The sequence below is a fragment of the Mastigoproctus giganteus genome, chromosome 2 (genome assembly GCF_048544385.1).
Source record: "Mastigoproctus giganteus isolate SK-2022 chromosome 2, ASM4854438v1, whole genome shotgun sequence".
Classification (NCBI taxonomy): Eukaryota; Metazoa; Arthropoda; class Arachnida; order Uropygi; family Thelyphonidae; genus Mastigoproctus; species Mastigoproctus giganteus.
Genome location: NC_143576.1, coordinates 131017994 through 131044780, shown reverse-complemented (window position 1 = coordinate 131044780; position 26787 = coordinate 131017994). Strand labels below are relative to the sequence as shown.

At 33.6% G+C, this 26787-nt stretch overlaps 1 protein-coding gene across 2 annotated transcripts in view; it reads right to left on the bottom strand.

Moving 5' to 3' along the window:
- LOC150089566 (uncharacterized) overlaps positions 1-26787 on the bottom strand; it is a 405025-nt gene that overhangs the window by 145371 nt on the left and 232867 nt on the right. For both annotated transcript variants that reach the window (XM_090389542.1, XM_090389543.1), the window contains one exon: positions 13496-13662. In XM_090389542.1, the coding sequence (XP_090245668.1) occupies positions 13496-13662 (167 nt within the window). The remainder of the gene's footprint in view (positions 1-13495; positions 13663-26787) is intronic.

Sequence of the window (26787 nt, the reverse complement as noted above, 5' to 3'; positions counted from 1 at the left end):
TGACGGGCTTGAACCCCGTTTAATCAAGAAGCATGTGCTACGCACTGGTGCTCCTTCCCACCCGGCTACGGAGGCGCCTTGAACCTGAGGGGGCATAGATTCAGCTTGAGGAAAGACAGTTGTGGAATAAATGTGCAGAAATTTGCCTTTAGCCAATAGGTAGTTGATTGGTGGAACAGATTTCCATCTTTTGTTGTGGAAGTTGATAGCCTAAATAAATTTAAGGCTGAGCTGGACAGGCATTTGGAACAAATGGAGGGGTAAAATGGGAGGGTTTTTTTTTTGCTGATGCTGCATAAGCTTGTTTTCTTTCATCATATGCCTCTACTAATGCTAATACTAAAAGTTTCACTACTCTAACTCTTATGTTACTTCTGTTACATAGCTGAATGTGTAACAGACTTTTGCAAGGCAAGCAGCCAATGACTATCCACAAAGAGATTTCTATGATGTTTTATTTCTGCCAATTGTATGATGTTATAAAACACTGGCGGAGACAGTTCAAGTGCAGCTGGGCGATCGTCCTTTCACACTACTGAAATTGTGGGCAAAATTGAACAACTGATCCTCAACAACAGCCGAATAACAAACAGTTAGTTGTTGAGATAAGCTATGGATTAGAGGAGAGCATAATTCACAATGATTTGAATATGAATAAGGTCTTAGCAGGATGGATTGTCACTTGTTCAAAAGTTTCCAGAAATAAAAAGGGCTGGCCTGCTGTGCTGAATTGAAGATCATGTGTGACAGAGATCCTGGCCTATTATTTTCCAGATTGGTGACTATGGATGAGTCATGGATACATCACTTTGACCCAGAAACAAAACAGGTTTCAAAACAATGGAAACATCCATCACCACCAACTCCCAAAAAAGGCCAGATTGCAACCCAAAACTGAAATGTGTTACTTTCAGTTTTGTGAGATGAGATGGGCATTATTCTCATGGATTACCTAGAAAGGATATCCACCATCAATGCACATTACTACAGCAACTTACTGAAGCAATTACATGTGGCAATTAAGGAACAGTGATGTGGTTGTTGTTGTTGTTTTGGTTTTTAGGAGCATTAGCAACTAAGGCCATATTGCTCCGGGATATGCGGTGGTCATTCCCTGACCTTTCTGCATCCTCTGTATTTGGTGGTGAAGGGCTCGAACCCCGGTCTAATCAAGAAGCGTGTGCTACGCACTGCTGCTCCTTCCCACCTGGCTACGGAGGCACAACAGTGATGCGGAATGCTCAGTAAAGGCATGTTGCTTCAACAACACAACATACTGCTGTCGCAACCAGTGATCATGCCGGGATTAGGACTTCATATCTTGCCACATCCACCTTATTATCCCGACCTGGCACCTCTGGTTTCTTCCTCTTTCCAGAGCTGAAATAATTTTCACATAGAAAGAATTTTTTTTTTTAAAGCAATGCAGAGATAATTTCTGCGAAAAGAAGCATGGTTTCAAGAGCAAGTGAGACCTACAAAAATGGCATAAAGTGCTTGATATGTGTCTCTTTGCATGGTAACTACATTGAGGAGTAATATATGTTCCAAATCTCAGCCTCCTAGGACATGCAGAATATGGTCAATGGAAAAACGTTTTGATAACTCCTCATATCCAGGGGCACACATCTAGTGAGAATGGGCTTGAGCTGAATATCATCATCCTTTTCTTTCTTGGTGATTCCCTTCTACTCTCTCTCTCTCTCTCTCTCTCTCTCTCTCTCTCTCTCTCTCTCTCTCTCTCTCTCAGGGTAACTTAGGAAAAAAAAAAACTTTTTTTTTTTTTTTTTTTTGGCTGATGCAGCAAAAGCCTCAGGCTTCCTTGCACCATATGGCTAATGATAATAATAATATATATATTATTACAACTGGAAAAGTACTATTACTATCCTATTTCTGCCCTTCACTTTGCCTAATTTTAGCCTTGGCTTATTACATATCTTCTTATAACCTCTTGATAAAATACAGTTAATCCAACGTTTCTGCCATTCTTCAAAAACATGGTGGAAGCCATTTTCTGACATGCATTTGAGAATTGCCTCTGATTTCTTTATAGCTACTTCTGACAAGTGAAAATATTTTCCTTGCAGCTCTTTCTTTAACTTCAGAAATAAAAAAAAATCCCTGGGTGTAGGACTGACGACAAACACATTTGACATTAATGCTGACTAAGTACTTGATGACAGTATGAGCAATGTGTGAGGTCTCATATTGTTGTGATGAAGCATCCACCGACCAACATGCAGTTGTGGTCATTTGTGACAAATGTGATCCTGTAAAGCGATCAGTACAACAATGTGTGCATAAGTCAACTATGCAGTTGCTATGTGATGCAGCTTGGTTTGGTCTTAAATTCCACAGCTCAGCTAGAAATAGCAAGTATCATGGCTGTTCATGAAAAATTATGATAATTTTTTATTGAACAGCCCTTGTATGATTTGAATTGCTTGTTGTGTCAAGTTTAAAGTTTACAAGAATTTAAAGAACATATAAAAAGTCACAAAAAAAATTATCTTACTCAGCAATTTTAAGTAAATAAAAAGCAATAAGATAAGAAAATAAAATTGTCATCAACCAACTTGCCAATGTATCATCTGCAAACTTAGACATTAAGCCCGATATACCTTCATCAATATCATTAATAGAAACAGAAAACAACAATGGACCCAGCAGAACCTTGGGAAACTCCACTAATAACAAGTTCACAAAGAGCAGTGAACACTCTGATAATGCTGTTTGATAACCACTTTGTCTTCTCCCACTCAACTATCCCTTTATCTTTGGCAGTAACTTTCCCTCAATGCCACAGTGCTCCAATGTGTACAGTCTTTTATGTGCAAAGGTATAAAAAAACTTTCCTGAAATCCAAGTACATGATATCAAAATTAATTTTTGCATCCAGTTCCTTTGTGACTGCATCGCAATATTCAATCACATTGGTCAGACAAGATTTCCCCTTAACAAACCCATGCTGTGATTGATGTATAACTGCACTCCTGTCTAGATGGTCCCGCATTACATCTTTAACCAGTGACTCCATTATTTCCCCCTGGAATACATTAAATCTAACAAGTCTGCAATTATTTGTAATCTAAGGATGCTCTCATAATTATCTCTAGGGATTTTCTTACTTCCTTTGCTGGATCCCTTAATATAACTGGATAGATCCCATCCACCCCAGATATCTTTCTTATGTTTCTTTCAACAATTTCTCTCCCATTTTCCTTTCAGTTATTACAAAATCATTTAGCTATCTTTTTAGAGTTTGATAAACTTCTGGCATCCACTTCCTTAAAGAATTCTTCATATGTAAATGTAGACACAAAATATTTGTTCAGTTTGTCACCAACCTGAGCAAGACCGTGAACAGTGGGACCATCGATATCAAGTGAACCAATGTGATGCATCCTTCTTAATTCTAGTGTTTTACATAAGTAAAGAATTCTTACCTGTTTTTCTTTATATCCTTTAAGAAATATTTCTTATAATCGGTCTTGGCTTCTCTTATGTGACTTGATTACAGACTATTTTATATCTACTATAGGCTTCTGTATCACCTGATAATTTATATGCATCTCATGCATTTTACTTCTAGGCCATGTTACACTATAAAAAAACAAAATCAAATCAAATCTCAGCCATGAGTTTCATTAATTCATCTGACATCCATTTAGATCTAAGCTTTGAACAGTATTTCTTAGTTGGTATGAAAAGCCCAGTAGCTTCTATGATTGTTTCCTTGAATGTTTCCCATTTAGAATTTGCTGATGGCAACATTATCAGTTGGTCCCATTGTATAGAATCTAAAAACTATCTGAAACCATTGTAGTCCTCTTCACAAAAGCAAAAACATTTCCCTTTACCCTTAATGGTAGTTACATCTTTAAGTAAATCCCAAATCAATACACTGTGATCACTGCCACCATGGTTCTTTTATTTGCAAATTCTTAATGCATGAATAATCACTGCTGATAATCAGATTAACAGTATTACTCTCTCTTGTTGCTTCTCTAATGTACTGCTGTAGAAAACAGCCATCCAATAAATCCACAAAAGACTTACTAGTGTGTGTGTGAGTAAACAACCTACAAGTTCCAATCAATATCTGGAAAGTTAAAATCCCCCACTATAAGACATTCTGATTTACTGGCACTATTTCTTTGTTGTTTGTTGTACTCAGAGTTATTAGGCTTATAACACACTCCTACTCTCGTTTTTGCTTTCCCAGTGCATATGTCACACCAAACTGACTCAACATTACAGTGGCCACTCATGTCAACTGGACACTGCCTTTGATTTTATGTGCTTCTTAACTAAGAGCACAACCACCCCTCCTATTCTGTACACATTGTACTCTCCATATTAAAATTCTGCATCCCTTATAACTGAGTGTCACCATGTCTCTGATATTCTAACAATGTCTCTGATATTCTAACAATGTCTCCATTTTATGATTTGACCAGTACTTCAAATTCATCAAATTTATTTACTATGCCTAGCATGTATACAAGTATACAAGTATGCAAGTATACATGCACCTGTTCTTACTCTTAATTACCCTAACAAAGCCCATGTATTTACTTGTTTCATGATGCTCACAGCAAGCATTGAAACCCCCAACAGAAGCAGTGCAAGAATCACTTTAACCTCTGCCTGGCTATTGTTAATCTATTATTCTGTTTATCCCCCACGCTAGCAGTTTTCTGAACCACCTAAACCCTGCATAAACAGCAGCAGCAAATATTCTTGCACCCTTTCGATTTAAGTGTATAACTATACAACTGTCAGAATATCAATATATAACAGAAAATCAATATATATCTGTTATTTTGCTATTGTTTTTATCTAGCAAACCAAGCACAAGCACAAGCATCTGTGCCAATTTTAGAGGGAAGGGTTTGGGGGCATGCAATTCTCACTGACTCAGCCAACGTGTGAAACAAGCTGATAAAAGTTCTGTTGCCATGAAAGGATTTAAACTAAGTCCTTTTCTGCACAAGCTGGAAAGACAATAATCACAACTACTGTGCTATCTATAAAGGGCTCAATATAAGATAAAACCTCAAATATAGAATTATATATTTCAATAGTATAAGCTAATTTTGAAAAATGTACCTAACCTATTCATTTTTAGTAATGATGTTTCCAGTAATAATGGCACCATGCTTAAAAAATCATTTTATAATCATAAACAAGCTTAAAAGTGATACTTTTGTTAAGCAGATTTAAAACAGATTAGAAATAATGCAGATAATAAAAATTCACTTTTTAAAATTTCAAAGTTTTTTTAAAACATTTGTTGCTGTTTCTTTTAATCTCTTATGGTTTCATATTACTTTTATTTGGATATGCTGTTTTATAAAAAATGACAGTTTATACATATATATTTAAATAACAGCTTAAAAGTTAAAATGTAATAACATAAAATAAGAAAATAAATAAATATTAAGCTATCACTAGAGGTAGCAAAATGCACATCCTCCACATGATGCCCAGATATAACCAATAATTCATATAAAAATAAAACATAGGCCAGTAGTATGGCAAAACTGTAGAGCAAAAGTTAACATAAAAAATAAATCAACAGGGAGGGGGAAGTAAAGGTAATAAGACAGAAACCGTAGCTGAATTAAGCCGAAATAAATAATATTTATTTATTTTCTTATTTTATGTTATTACATTCTAACTTTTAAGCCATTATTCTCCTTTTTCTGTTTATATAAGCTGGCTAAAGCTTACATTATGTCAGTGGTGTGGCTCTGCTCTAGAGTGCTGTCTGTTCTATAGTTTATTTCTCGCTGCATAAGGACCACTGCTATGCTGTTGTTGTTTGGTTTTTAGGAGCATTAGCAACTAAGGCCATATTGCTCCGGGGATATGCGGTGGTCATTCCCTGACCTTTCCACATCCTCCGTATTTGGTGGTCACGGGCTCGAACCCTGGTCTAAATCAAGAAGCGTGTGCTACGCACTGCTGCTTCTGCCCACCTCACCACCGCTATGCAAATCCTCTGCATTTGTGGATTGATCGCAGGAGGAGGAAGGGGTGATTTGGTCCTTCGATTTGTTCGCCTTTGCGACAATTTGTATAGTGATTGAAATGCAGTGATTCCATGACCATTATTAGCCTTGTGGCCCTCTGTCGATATGGGGCATGATAGTCAGTCTATTTTGTTATTTTGTTTTGTTTTAGTAGTTCCTTTTAGCCCCTTTTTGGTGATATTTCAAGTCTTTCGGAACTGGTACCTTACAAGGGGGGGGTACCGCTAAATTATTATATAATTGGCATTATTTTAAATTTAAATTGGATTTATTATTATTAATTGGATTTAAAGCTCTAAATTATTTGGGGACTTTCGGCATGGTTTCTGTCTTGTTACCTTTACTTCCCCCTCCCTGTTGATTTATTTTTTATGTTAACTTTGGCTCTACAGTTTTGCCATACTACTGGCCTATGTTTTATTTTTATATGAATTATTGGTTATATATATAAACTAATTCTGTTCTATATATATATATATAGAACAGAATATCCAACATAATTATAAACTATTTTTTAAACATGTTATTTGAAAAATAACATATAATCTTTATTTTTTTTTATTGTTTCAGAATAATTTGAACACATGAAAAGGAGCACGAGTTGCAATGAAGGAGGGGATTTTACAGTGGCCTGCAAAATATGAAAATACTGCAGAAGCTGCATGCCAGCTCAAGTTTTCTGACATAATCCATCCACATAAAACAAACTTGAAAGTGGGAACATAGCACAATCTACCAAAACCTGGTAGACTTTGTATCTCAAAGATATTTGGAACTTGTAATAGAGATTTTTTTTTTTTTTTTTTTTTTAATGAAAACCCCAAACACGAAAGGTATCAAAACCTATAGTACTTAGTACCGTGCATGGGTTGAAGGAGAAGTATGGGGAGAGGGGGATGCCGGAAACTTTGCTCTAGAGACTAAACATGGGTTTCACCACTTCAAGCCTCCAATAAGCAAAGTGGTGGTATTTCACCGGTTGATGAAAGTCATCTACCACAAGTCCAAAAAATCTCAAAAAAAGCAAAGTTTGGAATGTAAAATAAGTAAAATAAGCTTGAACAGAATCATAAAGAAATTTAAATATAAAGTTTATCATCCCATGCTGCTACAAAGCTTGAATGAGGATGACCCAAGTAAAAGAGTGGAATTTGCCGAATGGTTTTGGCCATGAGTGTCACAAACCTAGATATAATTAAAAATGTTTTGTAGACTGATGGGCTTCATCAGTCCACAAAATGGAATGGATGAAGCCATCATTCCACAATATGGCCTCTAACATTTCCATCTAGTGGAAATGTTAGAGGCCATATTTGTGTTTATTACTCATTAAAAAGGTATAAATGCTCCTAGCTTGAAGGTCTAGGTGCTAGTACATGGACAGGAGAAAACTACCTGACACTGCTAAAAGACAAAACCATTCTATTAATGCAGTACAAAATCACTTTTCAGTATTGATTTTTTATGCAAAACTGCATGCAAATTTTAGACGAAAAGTTTCCGGGTCAATGGATTGGCCATTATGGTTCCATTGAATAGCCACTGCACTTCTCAGGATTTAATGCCCTGTGATTACTTTTTGTGGGGGATTCTTAAAGGATAAAGTACAGTAATAAGCACAGGTCTCTGCTGGAGCTTTGGCAGTCAACAGTTAGAGAATTTGAGGACATTTCACATAGCAAGGCACAGAACATTTCTGTGACTTGATGTATGATGATCTGTGCCCAAAAGACTACAGTGTTATAATTTTTTTTTTGAAGTTTATGAATGTTCTTTCTATTGTGCTAGTATTAATTAAAATATATACTGATGTACAAGTTAGTGCTATGTGTTATTTCTGTACATAGTAAAAATAACTGGTTATTTCCAAGGCATTTTTGTCAAATCTGATATTGTGAATATCTTCACAATACCAGAGTTGCCTGTCACTGTATTACTTAAAATCTCCACTAATATATCAGCTATTTGCAATTGATTTTTATGCATAGATTTCAAAATTAATTCTTAAAATTTCACATCACAATTTCTACATATCCAGGTTTTTGTGTTTACCCATAATACATATATCAAGGTGCAGATATAACACATAGATATGTGTCACGTCTACACCTTATTGCTATCTGCAATAATAAGCTGTGTTATTAACAGATGGCAGTAATGTTGAGGAGGGCTAACATATTGAACTTTGTGTCCTCCCATGTCTCTTTTCAGTATCAGAAAGACATTTGTAGCGTGAACGCATGTACAGTTTACCTGAGTCTAGTACATAGGTTTGTTTCTCCTGTGTTTCTCTTAGTATTGTATTATTAATCAGAAGCAAAGGACGCATCTAAATCACCTTGACAATTTCTGCTAGATGTGTGTAAACAATTAAAAAAAATTTAGAGGGAGTATTATTAAATGCATCCTTTGTACTTTGGCTGCAAGATTGGTGATCAGGAAAAAACTTGGGCTCTATATAGGTGCTGTATTATGTGTACCACAAATCTGAGGGTGTTTTTAAATTGACTTAATATACTGCTTCAGTTGTGGAACTGGCAGTTTTCTGAAGGGTACAGTTCCATGGCTGACAACATGCTTTCATTCTTTTCAATTTTCATTTTCACCGTTGTTTAATATTTAATGATATTTCCCCATTTCAGACTTCGGCACACATTTGTCCTGGCAATTGTTGTAGCCAGCAAAATTTTTGTTTATATTTGCATTTATACAGCCTAAATAATAAGGCTTTTATTTTTTTATTTGGTAATGAAAATCCCAAACATGAAAGGTATTATAACCTATAGTACTTAGTACTGTGCTTGGGGGGGGGGGTCACTGTAATCTTTTAACCTCTTGTTTCTGTACTTTTAATATTTCTACTCATTTATCGCCTTTGGGGCATTATAGCCTAGGTTTCTGTTGCACCAATAAACCCAAAATAAAATAAAACTGTGCTTGGGTTAAAGGTTGAGAAGACAGCAGATACTTGCTGACATTAAGATGTAATTTTGATAGATTGTAATTTTCAGGAAATACAAGTGAAGGTTGTTCAGAAAATATTTAATTTTTCTAAAGTTATTTTACTCTTTATTTCTATTTGCTTTCACTGTATCTTTTTCTGTAGTTACATATTCCCACACGTAGCTTAATAGAGTGTTTGTGTTGAGGCTTGTGATATTTCAGACATTTCAAATCTACCACCAGTCTCTTTAGGGGCTTGTAAATTTCTTTTTTATTTAGGTCTTATTTGGTTTAATCATCCTTTATTGTTAATATTTATACTTAAATTTTATGCTTTGATGGTCACTGTATTTCTGTTCATTTGCTCTCCTATATTTTAGTTATTGGATCTACTCTGTTCTAATATTTTATATTATTCTACAGTTACTTTTGCTCTGCAGGAGGCTATATACAGGGTGTCTCAAAAATACACAGCATAACTTCAGGAATGAGTTCCTCATATGTAGACAATAAAAATATTTTATATCAACTTAGTTCTGGAAATGCTTGGTTTCCGAGTTATTAACAGGAATATCTTATCTCCCGAAGGTAATTTCCTTCATCACAAGGTACTGACAGAATCTGGTGGTTTTCTATTCCGACCATGTACTCAAATCAGAAGCAAGCGGATATGCACTTTAAGTACGGTTTGGCGGATGGCAATGCACTGGAGGCCACATTTGTACCATGAAAGGTTCCCAGAACGATGATGTCCAGACAGGAAAACGTTTGAAGGTATCCATCGCCGCCTTTGTGAACATGGGACCTTTACACCTCATGCTGCCAACAGAGGACGACCAAGATCTACGACTCCTGAAGTAGAGGAGGAGATTTTGGATGTTGTGCACGCCACTCCTGGAATCAGCACACACAGAATAGCAATGCAACTGGCTGTTCAACGTTCGACTATTTGGAGAGTGTTGCGAGAACACCAACTGTATCCTTACCATCTGCAACGGGTACAGGCCTTGTCACCAGCAGATTACCCTGCTGGAGTAATGTTCTGCCAGTGGTATTCAGGCAGAAGGTGGACATTTTGAACAATTACTATAAGGTGATGTGAATAGTGAAGTGTCATAGACAGACCTTCAAAACTCATAAACCAAGCATTTCCGGAACTATGTCGATATAAAATATTTTTATTGTCTACATATGAGGAACTCATTCCTGAAGTTATGCCGTGTATTTTTGAGACACCCTGTATAGATATTTTTCATGTCTTAAAATATTTCGAGATTTCTCTTACAGCGTATTTTATGTCCTTTTTATGTAAAATTAATATTCTATATGATGGTAGTACAGTAATACCCCGAAGTTACGCGATAGGTGGGTCCGACGAAAATCGCGTAAGTCGAATTCGCGTAAGTCGGGGTACAACTTTGCATATATATACATATAAATTTTGCTTAATTGGGACCAAGGACTAACAAAAACACTAGTTTAGAAGAAAAATATTAATAAAATTGCAGTTATTTATACATATTAATACAAAATATATATTAAAAAAAAACAAATGACTTACGTAAAAAAGTTATTTCGATGTCGATGGCTTCATAAAATCTAACAAATTCATCTGACGACAGCGCGTTCTTTTTTTCACGCAGAATTTCTTCGTAGCAAGCTAATAATTTTTTTATTCCTTGCTTTGTAGCTATAACGCGTTCTTCGTTGGAGTCTATGTTTTCTAAAATTTTTAAGCCCTTTACAGTTGAGCCCTTTTCAATTTTCAACCTGTCAAGTTTCCAATTGTCATGTGCTTTTCGCCGTTGCTTCATTTAGGCCTGTAGCACGTGCAATATCACATGGTCTTTCATTTCGCTCAAAGCGTTTCACAATTTCATATTTTTTCTCTATCGACAGAGGTGGACTGGCCATAAGCCTTACCGGGGAAACCCCGGTGGGCCAGTGTGATTTTGGCCATAAACCATAGTATGAGGGCACTATAAATTTTCCCGGGTAAGAATTTTTGACCCAGTCCGCCTCTGTTTATCGATAATTGCTTTTCTTTTTCTCTCTGAATCTGCAGTGTCTTCACCAGGACGCTTCCTTTTCACACCTTTTAATTAAGTATTTTACTCATTTTTAGGGAATAAAGCACAATTACAAAACGAGGAGGCACGCTTGATACGCATAAACAAAGCTGCGCGCATGTAGCAACTGAATAAACAACACCATAAAGGCAGAGATACACTATTAACACCTCACATTTCTAGGGGTTACTACCATAAAACAATAAAAATCCAGTTGCGTTTCTGCTAGTGGAATCTGTTATAAACTGGTAGTAAACTCGATCTAATTGCATTTGCGATTATACCGATAGCTGGAATTGTGTTGGTTTTTACGTTATTATGGTGAAATGTGTTTCCCCTTCACTGATATAAAAAACATAAAAGCAGCAAAGTTGAATTTTGTTCATCTTTCGCTCTCATTCTCCGCCGTCGCACCGTATATCGATAACATATGAAAAACGACCTTGAAGATAGTGGGCGACAGCGTTGCCAAACGAAAAAAATCAAGAACCGCGTAACTCCGAGTTCGCGTAAGTCGGGGTAGCGTAAGTCGGGGTATTACTGTATATGATCAAGCTGCAGTGCACTTCCTTTGCTACCTCCATAGACCATTTTTATAGTATTATTTTCAGTTCTGAGTCAGTTCATACTGACTCAGAACTAAATAGTTCATACCGTTTTATAAAAATAAAACAAAATAAAACAGTTTTATTTTGCTTATTTCATGAGTAGTACAATTCCGCCATTTATATATATGAATGTCATAATCAAATTCCTGGACTAGTGCTGTTGCAGTCATGTTTGATGAGTTAGAAAATAAACAGAAGCCATACGTTGTATTTCAAACTTCCTCCAACAGATGGTGATACAAAGAGTATCCAGTAGGATGACAGTCTGCAAGTAACACAACCAGTTTTGTTAGTAGCATTAACATTTAGTGGGTGATAAAATTCCTTGCAATCAAGCAACAAACAAATATCAAATTTTTCTTTAAACTGCAAAAATCTGCAACATAAATGTTAAAAACTGCTTGTGGTGATGAAATGTTAAAGTGCTTGAATGGTATTTGCATGGTTCAAATATGGATGTGAGGATGTTTGCAATGACCCAAGAAGTGGGTGTCCGTCAACCACTCAAAATGAGGACAGAGTTACAAAAGTTTTGGAAATTGTGGCAAGGGACTGTCCCTCAGAATGATGGCTGATGAGTTGGATGTGAAATTCTAAATGAAGATTTAGGGAAAAGGAAGGCCCGGGCAAAATTTGTGCTGCATAGCCTCCTCGAGGATGAGGAGAAGCAGCAAGAATGTTATCATGCAAAGACTTCATCCAGACTTGTCAAGACAATTCTAATTTCCTTGAATGTATTGTCACTGGAGATGAGTGTTGGGTGTTTCAAGGTTCAAAAAGTTTCATTCACAGAAGTTCAAGATCTAGACAATGCTGATCATGTTTTTTGATAAACAGTGTGATTCACAAGGAATTTGTACCGGAAGGGGAGAGAGCCAATGCTATGTACTATAGGTGCATCAAAGATTACTGAAGTGCATTTCCCAGGTAAGGCTGCAATCTCGAAAGTCAGCTGGTTCTTGTTGCACAAAAATACCATCACACAATCTGCACTTGTCGAGAAGACATTTCTGATGAAACACTGCATTGTACAGAGGAAAAATATTTCGGGATGTTGATGACAAAGAAAAACACAGCTGTTGAACTGGACATGAATTCTTTGGACATCTTTGCTAACTCTTTTTAGAAATTTTTAAAATAGTGTAATAAGTGATTACGTTGAAAAATCAGATTGTGATTACACTGAACAAAAATGAAACCATTTTTGAGCTCCTTCACTTTGTGTTCTTTTCATCGCACTAGCCTGTGAACTTTATTGCCACCCCTTGTATATTTGTGTGATCTCTGTTTGTACTCCTTTCAAACTTATGTTGTAGTGAGTTCTTAGTTTGGTCTCTGATGCTGGTGTTTTTCCTATTTCTGTGTTGCTCAGTATAAAATGACAAGTCACAATGATGTTTGGTATACCAAATACTGCTTTTAGTTGTGAAACCTTTTCTGAAGCGTATAGTTCCATGGCTGACATCCTTCCATTTCCATTTTCACCACTGGATATTTAGTGACATTTCACTAGTTAGAATTTGACTTACCATGGCCTACAATGAAATATCACTAAATATCCAACCAGTTAAATATCCAGTTTAGACCTTAGCATACAAGACAACAGATTTTGCCTAGTTCACCACTGGTGAACCTTTTCTGTAGTTATGGATTTCTGTGCATAGCTATATATAGTGTTTACATATTGATAGCTATATATATATATATATATATATATATAAGCTATATCACATATATAGCAATTTACCTTAACTAAAGTGAGATATTTTTGCAGGGGGAAAAATAGTAAGCACAGAATGGTAAATGTAAGGACATTAAAAACATGACCACTTACTATTTGAAGCACTGCTCTCTTGTAACTGTGTATGTGCAGATGCTGCACTTCCAGATACTGTTAATTCTTGAATCTGTTGCATTACTTGTTCAGAAAGAGATTCTGATTGCTGTACAGCTTTAAACTGACGATGACCACTGGATTGGTTAACTGATAACAATTTCAAACTGTAGTAAAATAATTATATGAGCATACATTACTACTTATTTAAATTATTTCATAAAGGCAAATTACTGCTTATTTACACTGTATGCAATAAGTTTAGACAGAGAAAATGAAAACAAATAAAATAAAAACAGCTAAACATAAGAAGTTATCTTTTATACTACAATAATATCAGACTTTGTTTAAGGGGACAGTTCTACTAAAAAAGTCATTATTTCATTGTACAAGGCAGAATCAAAAAGTTCCAAAACTGAATTTATAAAAAATATACAGATATCAAGAAATGTCCTGAATTTTTCACAGTAGGTGGTATTTTGATCGTACATATATACAAAGGTTTATTTTTATTCAATGTTAGCAGTAATATCATTGTTTTTCAGAAATTTTGTTGTTGTTTTGTTATTTTGTTGAAATAAGTCAGTTTCAGAGATTGTAGAAATAACTGTTGAAGCATACTCTGAAAAAGGAGTAGGATATCTGAATAGTACTATCTCTTCAAAAATAGACACAATTTTACTGGAAATAATGTAAGTTTTGGGAGAAATTGCAGTTCAATATGGCAAACTTGTGTCCCACATTAAAAGTATTATTCAGGGCTAATGACGTTGCCTCTCAAGTTGGAATATCACTTAACGAAAAAGTTAGTGCATGGCACCATGTCTTTTCGTAAGTGAATTACCAAATTGGTAATTCACTTACAAAACTTAACTTTTTCGTTAAGTGAAAACTTTACGTAGGTTGAGGCTATAGCCCTACCAAACCTTTTCAGTTTAAGCTGTTATAACTTTACGTAGGTTGAGGCTATAGCCCTACCAAACCTTTTCAGTTTAAGCTGTTATACACCATCTTGCATCTCTCATATTGTAAAGTTAATACTTTATAACTGGGTTGTCAACTATTGCAACACCAGGGTACCTACCCACCCACCCACCAATGATAGGCCAAATAGCCTTGAAACGACCATCTGGGTGGTGGTATTCACCGAGAATAAGTAACAACAGTATTCTCCATTGATGAACTGTTACTTATTCCAGGTAATGCAATATCAGGTAACTCGTGAATGTATTCACAATATGAGATATGATAAAAAAAAATGCCATTTTACTAATCTGGTAATTCGCTTACAAAAAGACATGATGCAATGCACAAACTTTTCGTTAAGTGAAAACTTTACGTAGGTTGAGGCTATAGCCTTACCAAATTTTTTCAGTTGGAATATCACATAATAGTTTCCAAGCCATTATATCTGATATTTTAAACATAAAAAGATTATGCAAAAGTAATTTGTTTCAGAGGGTTTTTTTTTTTTTTTTTTTTATAGATCAAATGGAAATAAGTGTCAAATGGAAACTAAATTAATTTCAGGATATATATAAATTCCCATATGTCCAGCCACCCTAGAGTTTCACTGGAACTAAAACAAAAATTTACTGTATATATTATTACCCATGTATATTAGAACACTAAATAATGGAAAAATGTTATTTGGAGAATAGCCCATCTTTCTTTAGAAATCTTGAAATGATAAATACAAGGAGTCGTTAGTATCATAACTCAGAAATATTACTACCCAACATTTCTGTGTAAAGCTGGGGAAAAAACCCAACCAAAACATCTGCTACAAACAGCTCATAGGAATAAAGCTCTGTTCAGAGCACAAATCATTTGATGGTTTAAGCATTTTGAAGAGGGCGGAGATGCAGTAAATGATGCTTGTAATGGACAACTGAAAATGGCTTCCACCCCAGAACTCATGGAAAAAGTGCAATTTACTTGCAAGACTGCTGACTGACCTCAGAATAGTGGCAAGTTAACTAAATGTGAATAAGGAATTGACAAGGTCCATAATTACCACAAGAACAGGTGATAGAAAGATTTGCATCACATTTGAGTTCCACACTTTGCATAATGAGAAAAACTCAAACAACCAGATGCAGACAAAGATTGGGATTTTGTGCAAACAGCTGTTAGAGAGTCATTGTTTTTTCAGTATGAACCAAAGAAACTGAAGTTGAGTTGCAGTTTTTACACATCACTGAAGGATACGAAGGCAGAATTGAATACCATCACAGCAGAAGAGTTTTCCAAATCTTTCAATGTTTATATTAATGCTGTAGACAGAATATCTTTTAATCACTCTCATTACTTTATTGCTGCACTTTTTGTGTGCATGCATTTATGTGCAGGTGCTTGTGTTGGTATAAACAAAAAAAAAAAAGGCAATTTCAATAACCAATATACTTCCCAATCCTCTAATACTAATCCCATCTTTAATAATAATCTAAAGCAGAATTTTTCTTTGTTTTACTTCACAACGCACACACACACACACATATATAAGTACAAATTAAAGCTCGTGACTAGTATAAAACAGTATGAATGAGAATGGAACAGAACTGTGGGAAAAATAAAGCTCAAAAAAATCTAAATCTAGCATCTAAATCTAAATCTAAATGGCTAAAATCTAGCAATCAGATAGTATAATATGAAACCATAATATATTATTATTTTCACTATAGGCACCTTTATTTTTCAATTTTTCCATATTTATATTTAAGTGTATGTGTGTGTTAATTCTAAGATAATATAAATATTGAAAATCCTACTAAGAATTTATAAAATTTAGTTAGTAATCATTAATTCAATTAACTAAACCAATTAGTCATTATAAGCAAGGGCAATACACAATAATTTAAATGGATGTCAAGTATAAAGTTATAGAATTCTTATAGTACCGTGATAATAGACTAAAACTTATATTCAAGGTGAATACCGCACTTTAAGCATTTCGCTATTTTTATATTTAGTTTAAATGGATGTATATTTTAAATATATATCTGATATATGTATTGTATCTTGCACTGAGTGATATCCAAAAGTAAACCCGCAATTTTATTGACTACAGGCTGTTCTAGTTCTGTCTTGGCTAGGTTTTTTTTTTGCCAAGCATCAAGTATCAACAAAATCGAAAATATGAACACTGATTGCAAAAAATGAATGATAAACATTCATAAATAACGCATTTCAAACGATGAGCATAGCTACAAACTAGCATAGCTTGAGCATAGCTACTGTATTTGTATATAATACAGTGTACCCAGCTTTACGATATTAATCTGTTCCAGAGACACCATCGTATGATTAAAATATCATAATGTTAAACCAATAACACATTGTTTTTTGGTAATTCGTTTCAAGATCTCGGAAGTTGCAATTTTCGCTGTATAACTAAGCTATTTATCTCTCTAAAATGTCATTTTTAAGGTCACGAGCATGACCTTAAGGCCATATAAAAGGTCATGAGCATGGTTTGTAAATTGTATTAGTTACCAATTCAAATCATTAAAATGCATACACTTTCATCATTATTGTATGTTCTGTTATAAGAATCAATTTCAAATGCCTTTGTGATATTTTTCTAAAGCACATTTCTGGACGTCACGACCATAAAATAATAAAAACAATTTGCAATTTCCAGTTTATTGGGCTTTTCTTTTACTGCAAGCAATTATAAACAGGTAGTAAACTCGATCTTCTTGCATTTGCAAAAATACCGATGGCTGGAATTGTGTGGTTTTTTAAGTTATTATGGTGAAATTGTTTCCTCTTTACTGAAAAATTCAATCATATAAAAAACATAAAATTTCAGAATCTTCTCTTCATTCCTTTTTTTTAAGCTTCGCAAACTTTTTATTCCACACAAATCATGTTAGTTGCAATTTGTGTGCCGTTAAAAAATGCTTATGCATGCAATCGTGAAATTTATAATTAAAAGAGATTATCTTGAAAACAAATGCCTCTTGAAACATTTGTGAAGAAGACGATCCTTGTGCAACAAAACAACGAGTGCCGAGCCAATAATGAGTGATCAACGAGTGTGCATTCAGTTGATGATGAAGAAAAAACATTCTTTAACATTTGTAAGTCAAAATTAATTCCTCTATTATTATAATTTGCTTGATTTTACAGGCTACATTTTCATTTCTTTGGATAAATCATTCATTGTTTAAACATAAACTAATTAGCTAACTAATTTCAATGTTGAGAACGTAACCCCTATTTTTAACCTTATGTCCATGTGAAATAAATTCCCGCTTTACGAGTGCACACTATGAATGAATTAACTTGTAAAGTCGAGAACTACCTGTATATGCATTAATGGGGGGGGGGGTTGTCTGTTATTGGCAAATCCATCAAACCAAGTTCCTCCTGCCAAAGGCCACTTGTACTCCACATTACTGATAATTTAAAATTGTTACACTGTGTATATGCATTAGAAACACTGAAATAAAGTTAAACAATAAAAAAACAAGATTTTATTTACCTTGAATTTATTGGTTGATACACAGCACAGTTAGAAGATAATGTATTATGATAACACTGTACTGCCTTGAAAACCTTATTCGGAACTCAAGATAAGAAGCCAAAAATAAAATAGTGGGGAACCTTCAGATTTCTTAAAAAATTCCGTAAGCTTAGCCTTGCTTTTTACATCTGTCACAGTTTGTTTTTCACACAAAATTCCTCATGTACATGAGAAATAGACACTGGATCTTACAGCTTTAATTTCTGTGCAAACTCAGATGCACATGATTTCTATTTCACAAGTTTTCTTAGGAGCATGTTGCACATGGTAAATGAGGATATAAAAAAAGGAACAGGGCACAGATGAGCACTTAACGATATATTATAATAGCAAGCATATTCGTAAACAGATTGAGATGTTTTCTGGCAACTGCCATGACTCACGAATTCTGTTTTCCCTGCTGTATGATCATGCCCAGAATGTAAAAAGGGCCATCACACTTGTACTTTGAGAGTTGAATGATTTTATGATAAATGAGAAGGGACTAAGAAGCAAAGTTGTTACAATTAAAAGTGAACAAGGCAACAGGAGGCTGATGGAATCTATCCAATGCTGACTTGACTTTACCAATGACTCTTATGAAATGAATTCAAAAATTAAAGAACTGAGTCAATCTGGATTGGGGAGGACAGAGATGTCTATGGGCTTTCTTCTTAATACGGCTGAATTAGTCATCTGCTAATAAAGGTTGCTTGACAAAAATATTTGTCAAGCATTTCTTTTGTAAAATCTTCTTTAAAGAAATTAATCATTAAAGTGAGGTGGCTTTCCCTTCAAGTGGATTAAAAGCCTCATGAGGCAAGATTGCATTAACATGCAGTTAACTTGCTAAAGGAAGTAGCAAAAAAAAAAAAAAGTTAATAAAACCACTATCTATTATAATGCAGGCATTCATAGAGTCATGCAAAATCCCTATAGAATGGAGCCGAGTAAATGTCTCCCCTAATTCACAAAAGTGGCTCAAAAGTGAAAGTAGTAACTACAACTGTGTACGTTTGATTTTTATACCAGGCAAATGGGTGTGCAGGTTGTGCACTGCACAAAGGCACCAGTTAAAGAGGGGTGCCAAATTGGATTTTAAATAACAGAGAAATTATTTACGACTTACAAATGTTAAAGAATGTTTATTCTTTGTCATCATCGACTAAATGCACACTCGCTGATCACTCATTATTGGCTTGTCACTTGTTGGTTTGTTGCACAAGGAGTTGTCTTCTTCAGAAATGTTTCAAGAGGTGTTTGTTTCCAAGATAATCTTCTCTTTTAATTATAAATTTCACAATTGCATGCATAAGCATTTTTTAATGGCACACACAAATTTCAACTAACACGATTCGCATGGAGTAAGAAGTTTACGAAGCTTAAAAAAAAAAGGAATGAAGAGAAGATTCTGAAAATTTATTTATGTTTTTTATACAATTGAAGATTTGAATAAAGGGGAAACAAATTTCACCACCATAATAATGTAAAAAACCACACAATTCCAGCTATCAGTATTTTCACAAATGCGAGAAGATCGAGTTTACTACCTGTTTATTTTTGCTTGAAGTAACAGAAAAGCCCAATAAACCAGAAAGTGAAAATTGTTTTATGGTCATGACCTCCATAAATGTGCTTTAGAAAAATATCACAAAGGTGTTCAAAATTGATTCTTATAACGGAACATATGATAACGATGAAAGCGTAGTGCATTTTAATGATTTGAATTGGTAACTAATACAATTTACAAACCACGCTCATGAATTTTATATGGCCTTAAGGTCAGCTCGTGACCTTAAAAATGACATTTTAGAGAGTAAATAGCTTAGTTATACAGCGAAAATTTCAACTTCCAAGATCTTGAAACGAATTACCAAAAACAATGTGTTGTTGGGTGCGCATTACGATATTTTAACGATACTATGGTGTCTCTGGAATTGATTAATATCGTATAGCCACGTGCGTAGCTATACAATTGTATTGTATAGCTACATGGTTTGGAATTAGGTATTTATGAATGTTTAACATTCATTTTTTGCAATTAATGTTCATATTTTCGATTTTGTTGATGCTTGATACTTGGGGGGGGGACTCGTAAAGCGAAAACTCGTAAAGTAAGAACTGCCTGTATATAAAAAATTTAAATATATAAAAAATATAAACGTATGAAATATCTGAAATAGTTATTTATGTAACAAATATGTAAAAGAGGCATTTTTGATTGAGCGCAAAGGTATACGCGTGAGGCGTTAGCCAAACACGAAAATTGTAGCACAAGATCAAAAACAGCCCTTTACACACGTATTACATACAAAATTTTTTCTACGATTGCAATAATTGATAATAAATTATAATTACATGCATAATTTACACGATTAATAAGAGTTGGAATTGATAGTAAGTATTATTTGGTAACTGTATGCTGATATCATAAAAATGTGAACATGTCAAATGAATTATTAAATTCAGTAATCCTTACAAATTATAATAAATCTTGTACTAAACTTCTTTTGTATTAACCAAAAATAATAAAAAAACTTAAATCAATACAAATTGATGAGTTCAATTGTTGATATTTCATATAATTTGACATTTGTGGTGGCCATATTGATTTATTTCCCACACACCAGTGCATGAAATACTTTTTAGATACTGTTATCAAAAAGTGATATTTTACACACCAAAATGCGTGCCAAAAATGAGTACTTTATATGCGGTCATAGGAAAAATGTTATAAAATAATAATTATTATTTTAAATAATACATTAAATTAAACAATTATGTTAATTTACATTATTTATGCAATTTTATAGAATATTTACTAATTATTGGGCACAGAGATTCGTAGAAAAAGAATTGTGGCTAATTTTTTAGAAAATTAGAAAAAGAATCAGCACTAATTTTTTATTTTCCAAGAACAGAAATCTGTTAAAGATCTATTTTCTATATATATATATATAGGTCCGCAATTGTCTTAGGTCGTTACTCGACATTTCTAGTTGGTGGAGTAAAAGCAAAGCAATTTTCTTTATCAAGCATTATTGTTTTTGTTATTTAATATTTATAGTTGTTTATGCGAATTCCTATTCATTTTCTTCATGGTAAGTAAAATTTTATAATTTTTTTCCATTTCTCTCATTAGTTATAAGAATTGAAATTCAATTCGACTCAAAATAACAAGAAAATTACTGCAGTTCTGAATCCGACAATTTTTAAATTTTGAAAATTAATTAGTGCTTTTAACATAACGAAAATTGTCAAATGAGTAATATATTTTTCAGAAATTCAGATCAATTTTCAATTTTCGAAATTTAAAAATTAAATTTACTTTGAATGACTATAATCCCTTCGTTTTTATCTTGGGTAGCTATGATGAATTCTCTTGTATGAAAAAAAAAAATTCCAATTTCCTGCTCATTAAATAATAAACTAATTCCTATTTACCCTAGATGTCTGAGAAAAAATCAACAAAATTATCTGGTGCTCAAAATAAAAAATGGAAGGTTGCATGAGAGGAACAGTGCAAACAATTGTCTGGTTCTTTAAGCAAGTTCTTAGAAACCTCAAAAAAAAAGAAAGAAGACTGAAAAATCACCACCATGTTCTGAAATTTTTCAATCGTCTGAAGAAGGAAGTGGAACAGAAACGCAAGAACAATGGAGTGTGCCATCAAAGTCCACTGTTATTCTTTCAGAATTGATTGATCAAACAAAACCAGAAAAAACAAGTAGAACAGAAATGCAAATACAACAGAGTGTACCATCAACGTCTACTACTACTCTTCCAGAATCGATTAAACAAACAGAAATTGATGAGGTTTCTAAAAATTTCTTCCAATTACAAGATCCAGGTACATGGCCAAAATTTTTAATAATGAAACAGAAACTATTTAGTTGAACATCCTCCTTCTCAAATAACCAAATGAGATTTTCCAAGAGATAATTTAGAAAGGAAATTTTCCACTTCTTATTATAGTAGATTACTTCCAAATGGAGAAAAAGTATTGAGATTATGGCTAGCATACTCAGTTTCTAGAGATTTGGTATTTTGTTTGTATTGCAAACTTTTCGGAGATGGCAAATCGCAACTTAATAATGAATCTGGATGCAAAAACTGGCAACATTTGTCACATATTTTAAGTAAACATGGAAAAAGTGAATTTCATATCAAAAATAGTAGTAGTTTTGCTCAGCTTCGAACGAATTTAGCAAAAAATATCACAACTGATTCTCAAGAACAGAAGTTGTATAAGACAGAAAAAAAGTACAGGTATTCGGTAATTGAATGTATAATTCATGCAATACAATTTTTAGCCTGACAATCTATAGCTTTCTGCGGATCATCTGAACAGTTATATGAAAATAATAATGGCAATTTTTTGGAGAAACCTTTTCAAAATTTGATGCAGTTATGGCCGAACATTTATGCCGTATTCAAAGCTCAACTTCAAAAAACATCGCTCATTATTTGGGACATCAAATTCAAAATGAAATTGTTGAACTACTTTCTGATGCTATTAGCCAAAATATAATAAAATAGTCAAAGATGCAAAATATTATTCCATTATTTTGGACACAACCCCTGATGTAAATCGCATCAAACAAATGGCAATTATAATCCGTTTCGTACATTATAATAAAGAAGCAAGCGCAAATGAAATCAGAGAACGTTTTTCAGGCTTTTGTCCTGTAGATGACACAACTGGACAGGGATTGTATGAATTTATTTTAAGTCATATTTATAGACTAAAATTGGACATTCAAAATTTTCATGGACAGGGATATGATAATGCCACTAATACGAAGGGTAAGTACAACAGGCTACAGCAAAAAATATTGGGAACTAACTCTAGAGCTTTTATGTTCCTTGCTCAGCCCATAGTCTTAATTTAGTTCTCAATGATGCTGCAAAAATTTTGTTTGAAACTGTTAATTTCTTAAATGTAGTTCAAGAATTTTACAATTTCTTTTCTGTATCCATGAAGCGATGGGGTATTTTGCTTAAATACGTAAAAAAACTAACACTAAAACCATTATCTAATATGAGATGGGAAAGTCGAATCAAAGCGATTAGACCATTAGACCTTTAAAATTACAGACCAAAGAAATATATCTTGTTTAAAAGAAATTGCAAATGATTCAACAAAAGACATGGAGACAAGATTTCAGGATAACACGCTGATATCAAAATTAACATAATTTAAATTTACTTGTTCCATTATTGTGTGGCATGATATTTTGAGTAAAATTAATGTCGTTTACAAAATGCTAGAGTCCTGATTTTAACTTCAGCGAAGCTTGAAAATCTAAAAAAAATTAAAAATGATTTAAACAAATATAGAACAACAGATGAATCATTTGAATCTATCATAATCACTTGAATCTATCATTTGAATGTGATATAATATATCACATTCAAATTGAAGAAGACAGATATTGAACCAACGTTTCCTGTTAATACAAGACAAAGAGGAAAGAAAAGATGTTTTGATTACGAATCAACAGATGAATGTGTCATAGATCCAAAATTAAATTTTAAAACATCCTTTTTTTTAGTATTAATAGATTCTGCTTTAATGTCATTGTGTGAGTGATTTAAACTTTTAGAAGAATATAATGACACGTTTAAAGTTATATCGAAATTAAGTATACTATCGGATTGGGATGAAAGTGAAATCCTAACACATTGTAAAAATTTACAACTAAAACTAACAGATTACTCAAATAAGAGTAGTGATATAGATGGTGTATCTCTATTCAAAGAAATAAAATCTTTGCAATGTTTCTTAAATAAAAGCACGACACCCAAGGATGTTTTGAATTTTATTTATAATAATCATTTAGTTGATTCGTTTCAAAATATTGCTATTTATTTAAGAATATATTTGTCATTATTGGTAACAGTTGCTACTGCTAAATGAAGTATTTCAAAATTGAAGAAAATATAAAATTATTTAAGATCCTCAAAGTCTCAAGAGAGTATCTAATTTATCAACAATTTCTATAGAAAGTGAAGTATTAGAAGAATTAGATTTAAGTAATATAATTAAAAGGTTTGCTAGTTTAAAGGCCAAAAAAGTTACAATATTGTATTAAAAATATGTTAGAAATATCCTTATAATCATTATATAAAAATTATATCATTTTTCTTGTAACTATTCATTATTTTTGTCATTAAAGCATTTATGTAGTGAAAGGTTGTTATATGTATGTAGTACCAACATCTTTCCTTTTTTGTCCTTCATAAACAGTGACTATTATAGTGCTTCTGGGTCTAAGGGCTTAAATTTACAGTTAGGTTATTGAAAGGGTGCTGAAAAGCAGTTTACACAAAGGTGCCTTACATATCAGTGCCAACCCTGACAGGGAAGATTATGTTATTCATAGTTAAGGATGTAATGCAGGATCATTTGGATAGAAATAAAATCAGGGAATCATAGCATATTTTTGTTAAGTGGGAGTAATCTAGTTAGCCACTATGAGACTATCACTAAATAACTGGGTTCAAGGAATAATTATGGCATCATCATCATTCTACTCTTCCGTTTGGCCCGGATTGAGTCCCTATTTAGATATCAACCTCCATTGTTGTCAGTCTCTTCAATCTTGCATGTTGATAGCTCTGAAAGCCTGTGTTTTCCTTTAGGCATTGGAGCCATTCTCTTTTGGGTCTTCCTGGTGGTCTCTTATCTCCAGTTCTTCCTGTAAGTACTACATTAGGCAGACTGTGTTGTTTCATTATAGCATCATTTACTTAAATTTCACTACACCTGATGCAGTCCCAAATGAAGGGTTATTGTATAAATTGAAACAATATGGTATTAAAAGCAAGTTTTTCTATGAATAAAGGGATAGCAGTTATAAATGGGGTATAATTATAATTTAATTTATAATAATTCTGTACAGTTATAGGGAGAAAACATAAAAGACCACTGCTCTTCATGGACTAATGTTGTGAGTGCAGTTCTACAAGTTTGGTGGTGAGTTCCTTACTGTTCCTAATATCTATTAATAGCTCTAGGTATTTCAAGCTTAATGTCTGGGTTTTCTAATGATGCAAAGGTTGTCAGGGTAGACCAATACGTAGCTGAGTGGTCAGGAGAAAGAGTGCAGCAGCACATGCTCTTTGAGTGGACCAGGGTTCAAGCCCATGACTGCTAAATATGATTAACATTTGTATTGATTGATTAATTGTAAACTCCACTGACCTGGTATAATGATGCAAAGGTTGTCAGGGTAGACCAATACGTAGCTGAGTGGTCAGGAGAAAGAGTGCAGCAGCACATGCTCTTTGAGTGGACCAGGGTTCAAGCCCATGACTGCTAAATATGATTAACATTTGTATTGATTGATTAATTGTAAACTCCACTGACCTGGTGGTCATGCTGGAGTATAAACAAGAACATTTTTTTAAAGGTTTAACACTGAAAAATGCAAATGTCTTGAAACTAGGTAGCAATAACTCTAGAGTAATATATCACTTGGGTAGCACCAAACTACATAGTTTAAATTAAAAGGTCTTGGGAGTAACTATTCAATATGATATCATGTTCTTTGAACAGTGTTAGACAAGCTACTAGGACAGATCATGAGGTTTTGACAATTCGGTTTTGTAAATGATATACAGGAACTTTGCCAGCAGATATAAAGAAATGATTATTCCATTATATAAAGAATTGATTATATTTTGAATATCGCATACAGGATTGAAGACCTCTATTTCAGGAAAGATAAAACTGCTGGAGATGGCCAAGAGAACAGTAAGATTGGTAAAGTTGTAAACCAAGCATTGTGGGTGACCTGACTTAGATGTTTAATGCTGTAAAAGGGTTGAACAAATTAAATGTTGAAGGAATTTTTATACTTAGTCACATAATACACATGGTGAGAGCTCATGAATTTAAATTTCCACCTACTTTTGTGGTGATTTATTTAAATTTAGTATTAGTACAGTGCAACCTTGATATAAAAAAGGTATCAAGGCAACAACTTTTAATGCCCACATCAGAAGCATAGTGCATTATAGCACAAAAAATTTTACTATTTTTTTTTCAGTTTTTTTTTTTAACAAATAGCGAATACTTAGTAAATAAATATTTTTTAACGAATACTTAGTAAATAAATATTTTTTATTTATAAAAAGTATTTATTTATTTATATTATATTATATAATTAAATAAATAAATAAATAAATTTACTAGGCAGCAGTAATTCTAGAGTAACATACCACTTGAGTAGCTCTGTACCCAGGTGGCATATTAGAACAGATGAGTATACAGACTAAAAGACAAAGTATTTAAGGTTATACCATTCCCTTTACATTCTACTAATACACAAAGATGTAAGTCCATAACAGCATTGTGTATTCTACTAATACACAATGCTGTTACAGACTTACATTTTACACATTCGTTCTGAAATAGTCAAGAAATTTAGTTTGCTGGAACCGATGACACTGTTTTTTCAGTACATAATTCTCAAGGCCGCCATAGCCTAGTGGTCAGGTGCGCGGGTGCATAAGTACATGTGCCTTGAGTGACCACGGTTCAAGCCCGTGACTGCTGAATACGGTGCTGTTTCTTGTATTATGTCTACCTTGTGAACTCTTCTGACCGTTTGGTCGTCCCGGAGTATAAACAGAATATTTATTTATTATTTATTATTAATAGTGGTCAGAAGTAATAAATGAAGCTGTTCACTATCACTCTGATGTTCTAACCACACCATCACTTCATTAATGTTTTCAAGCACTTTTTTAATTTCTAGTGTTTTTTCCTTACAAG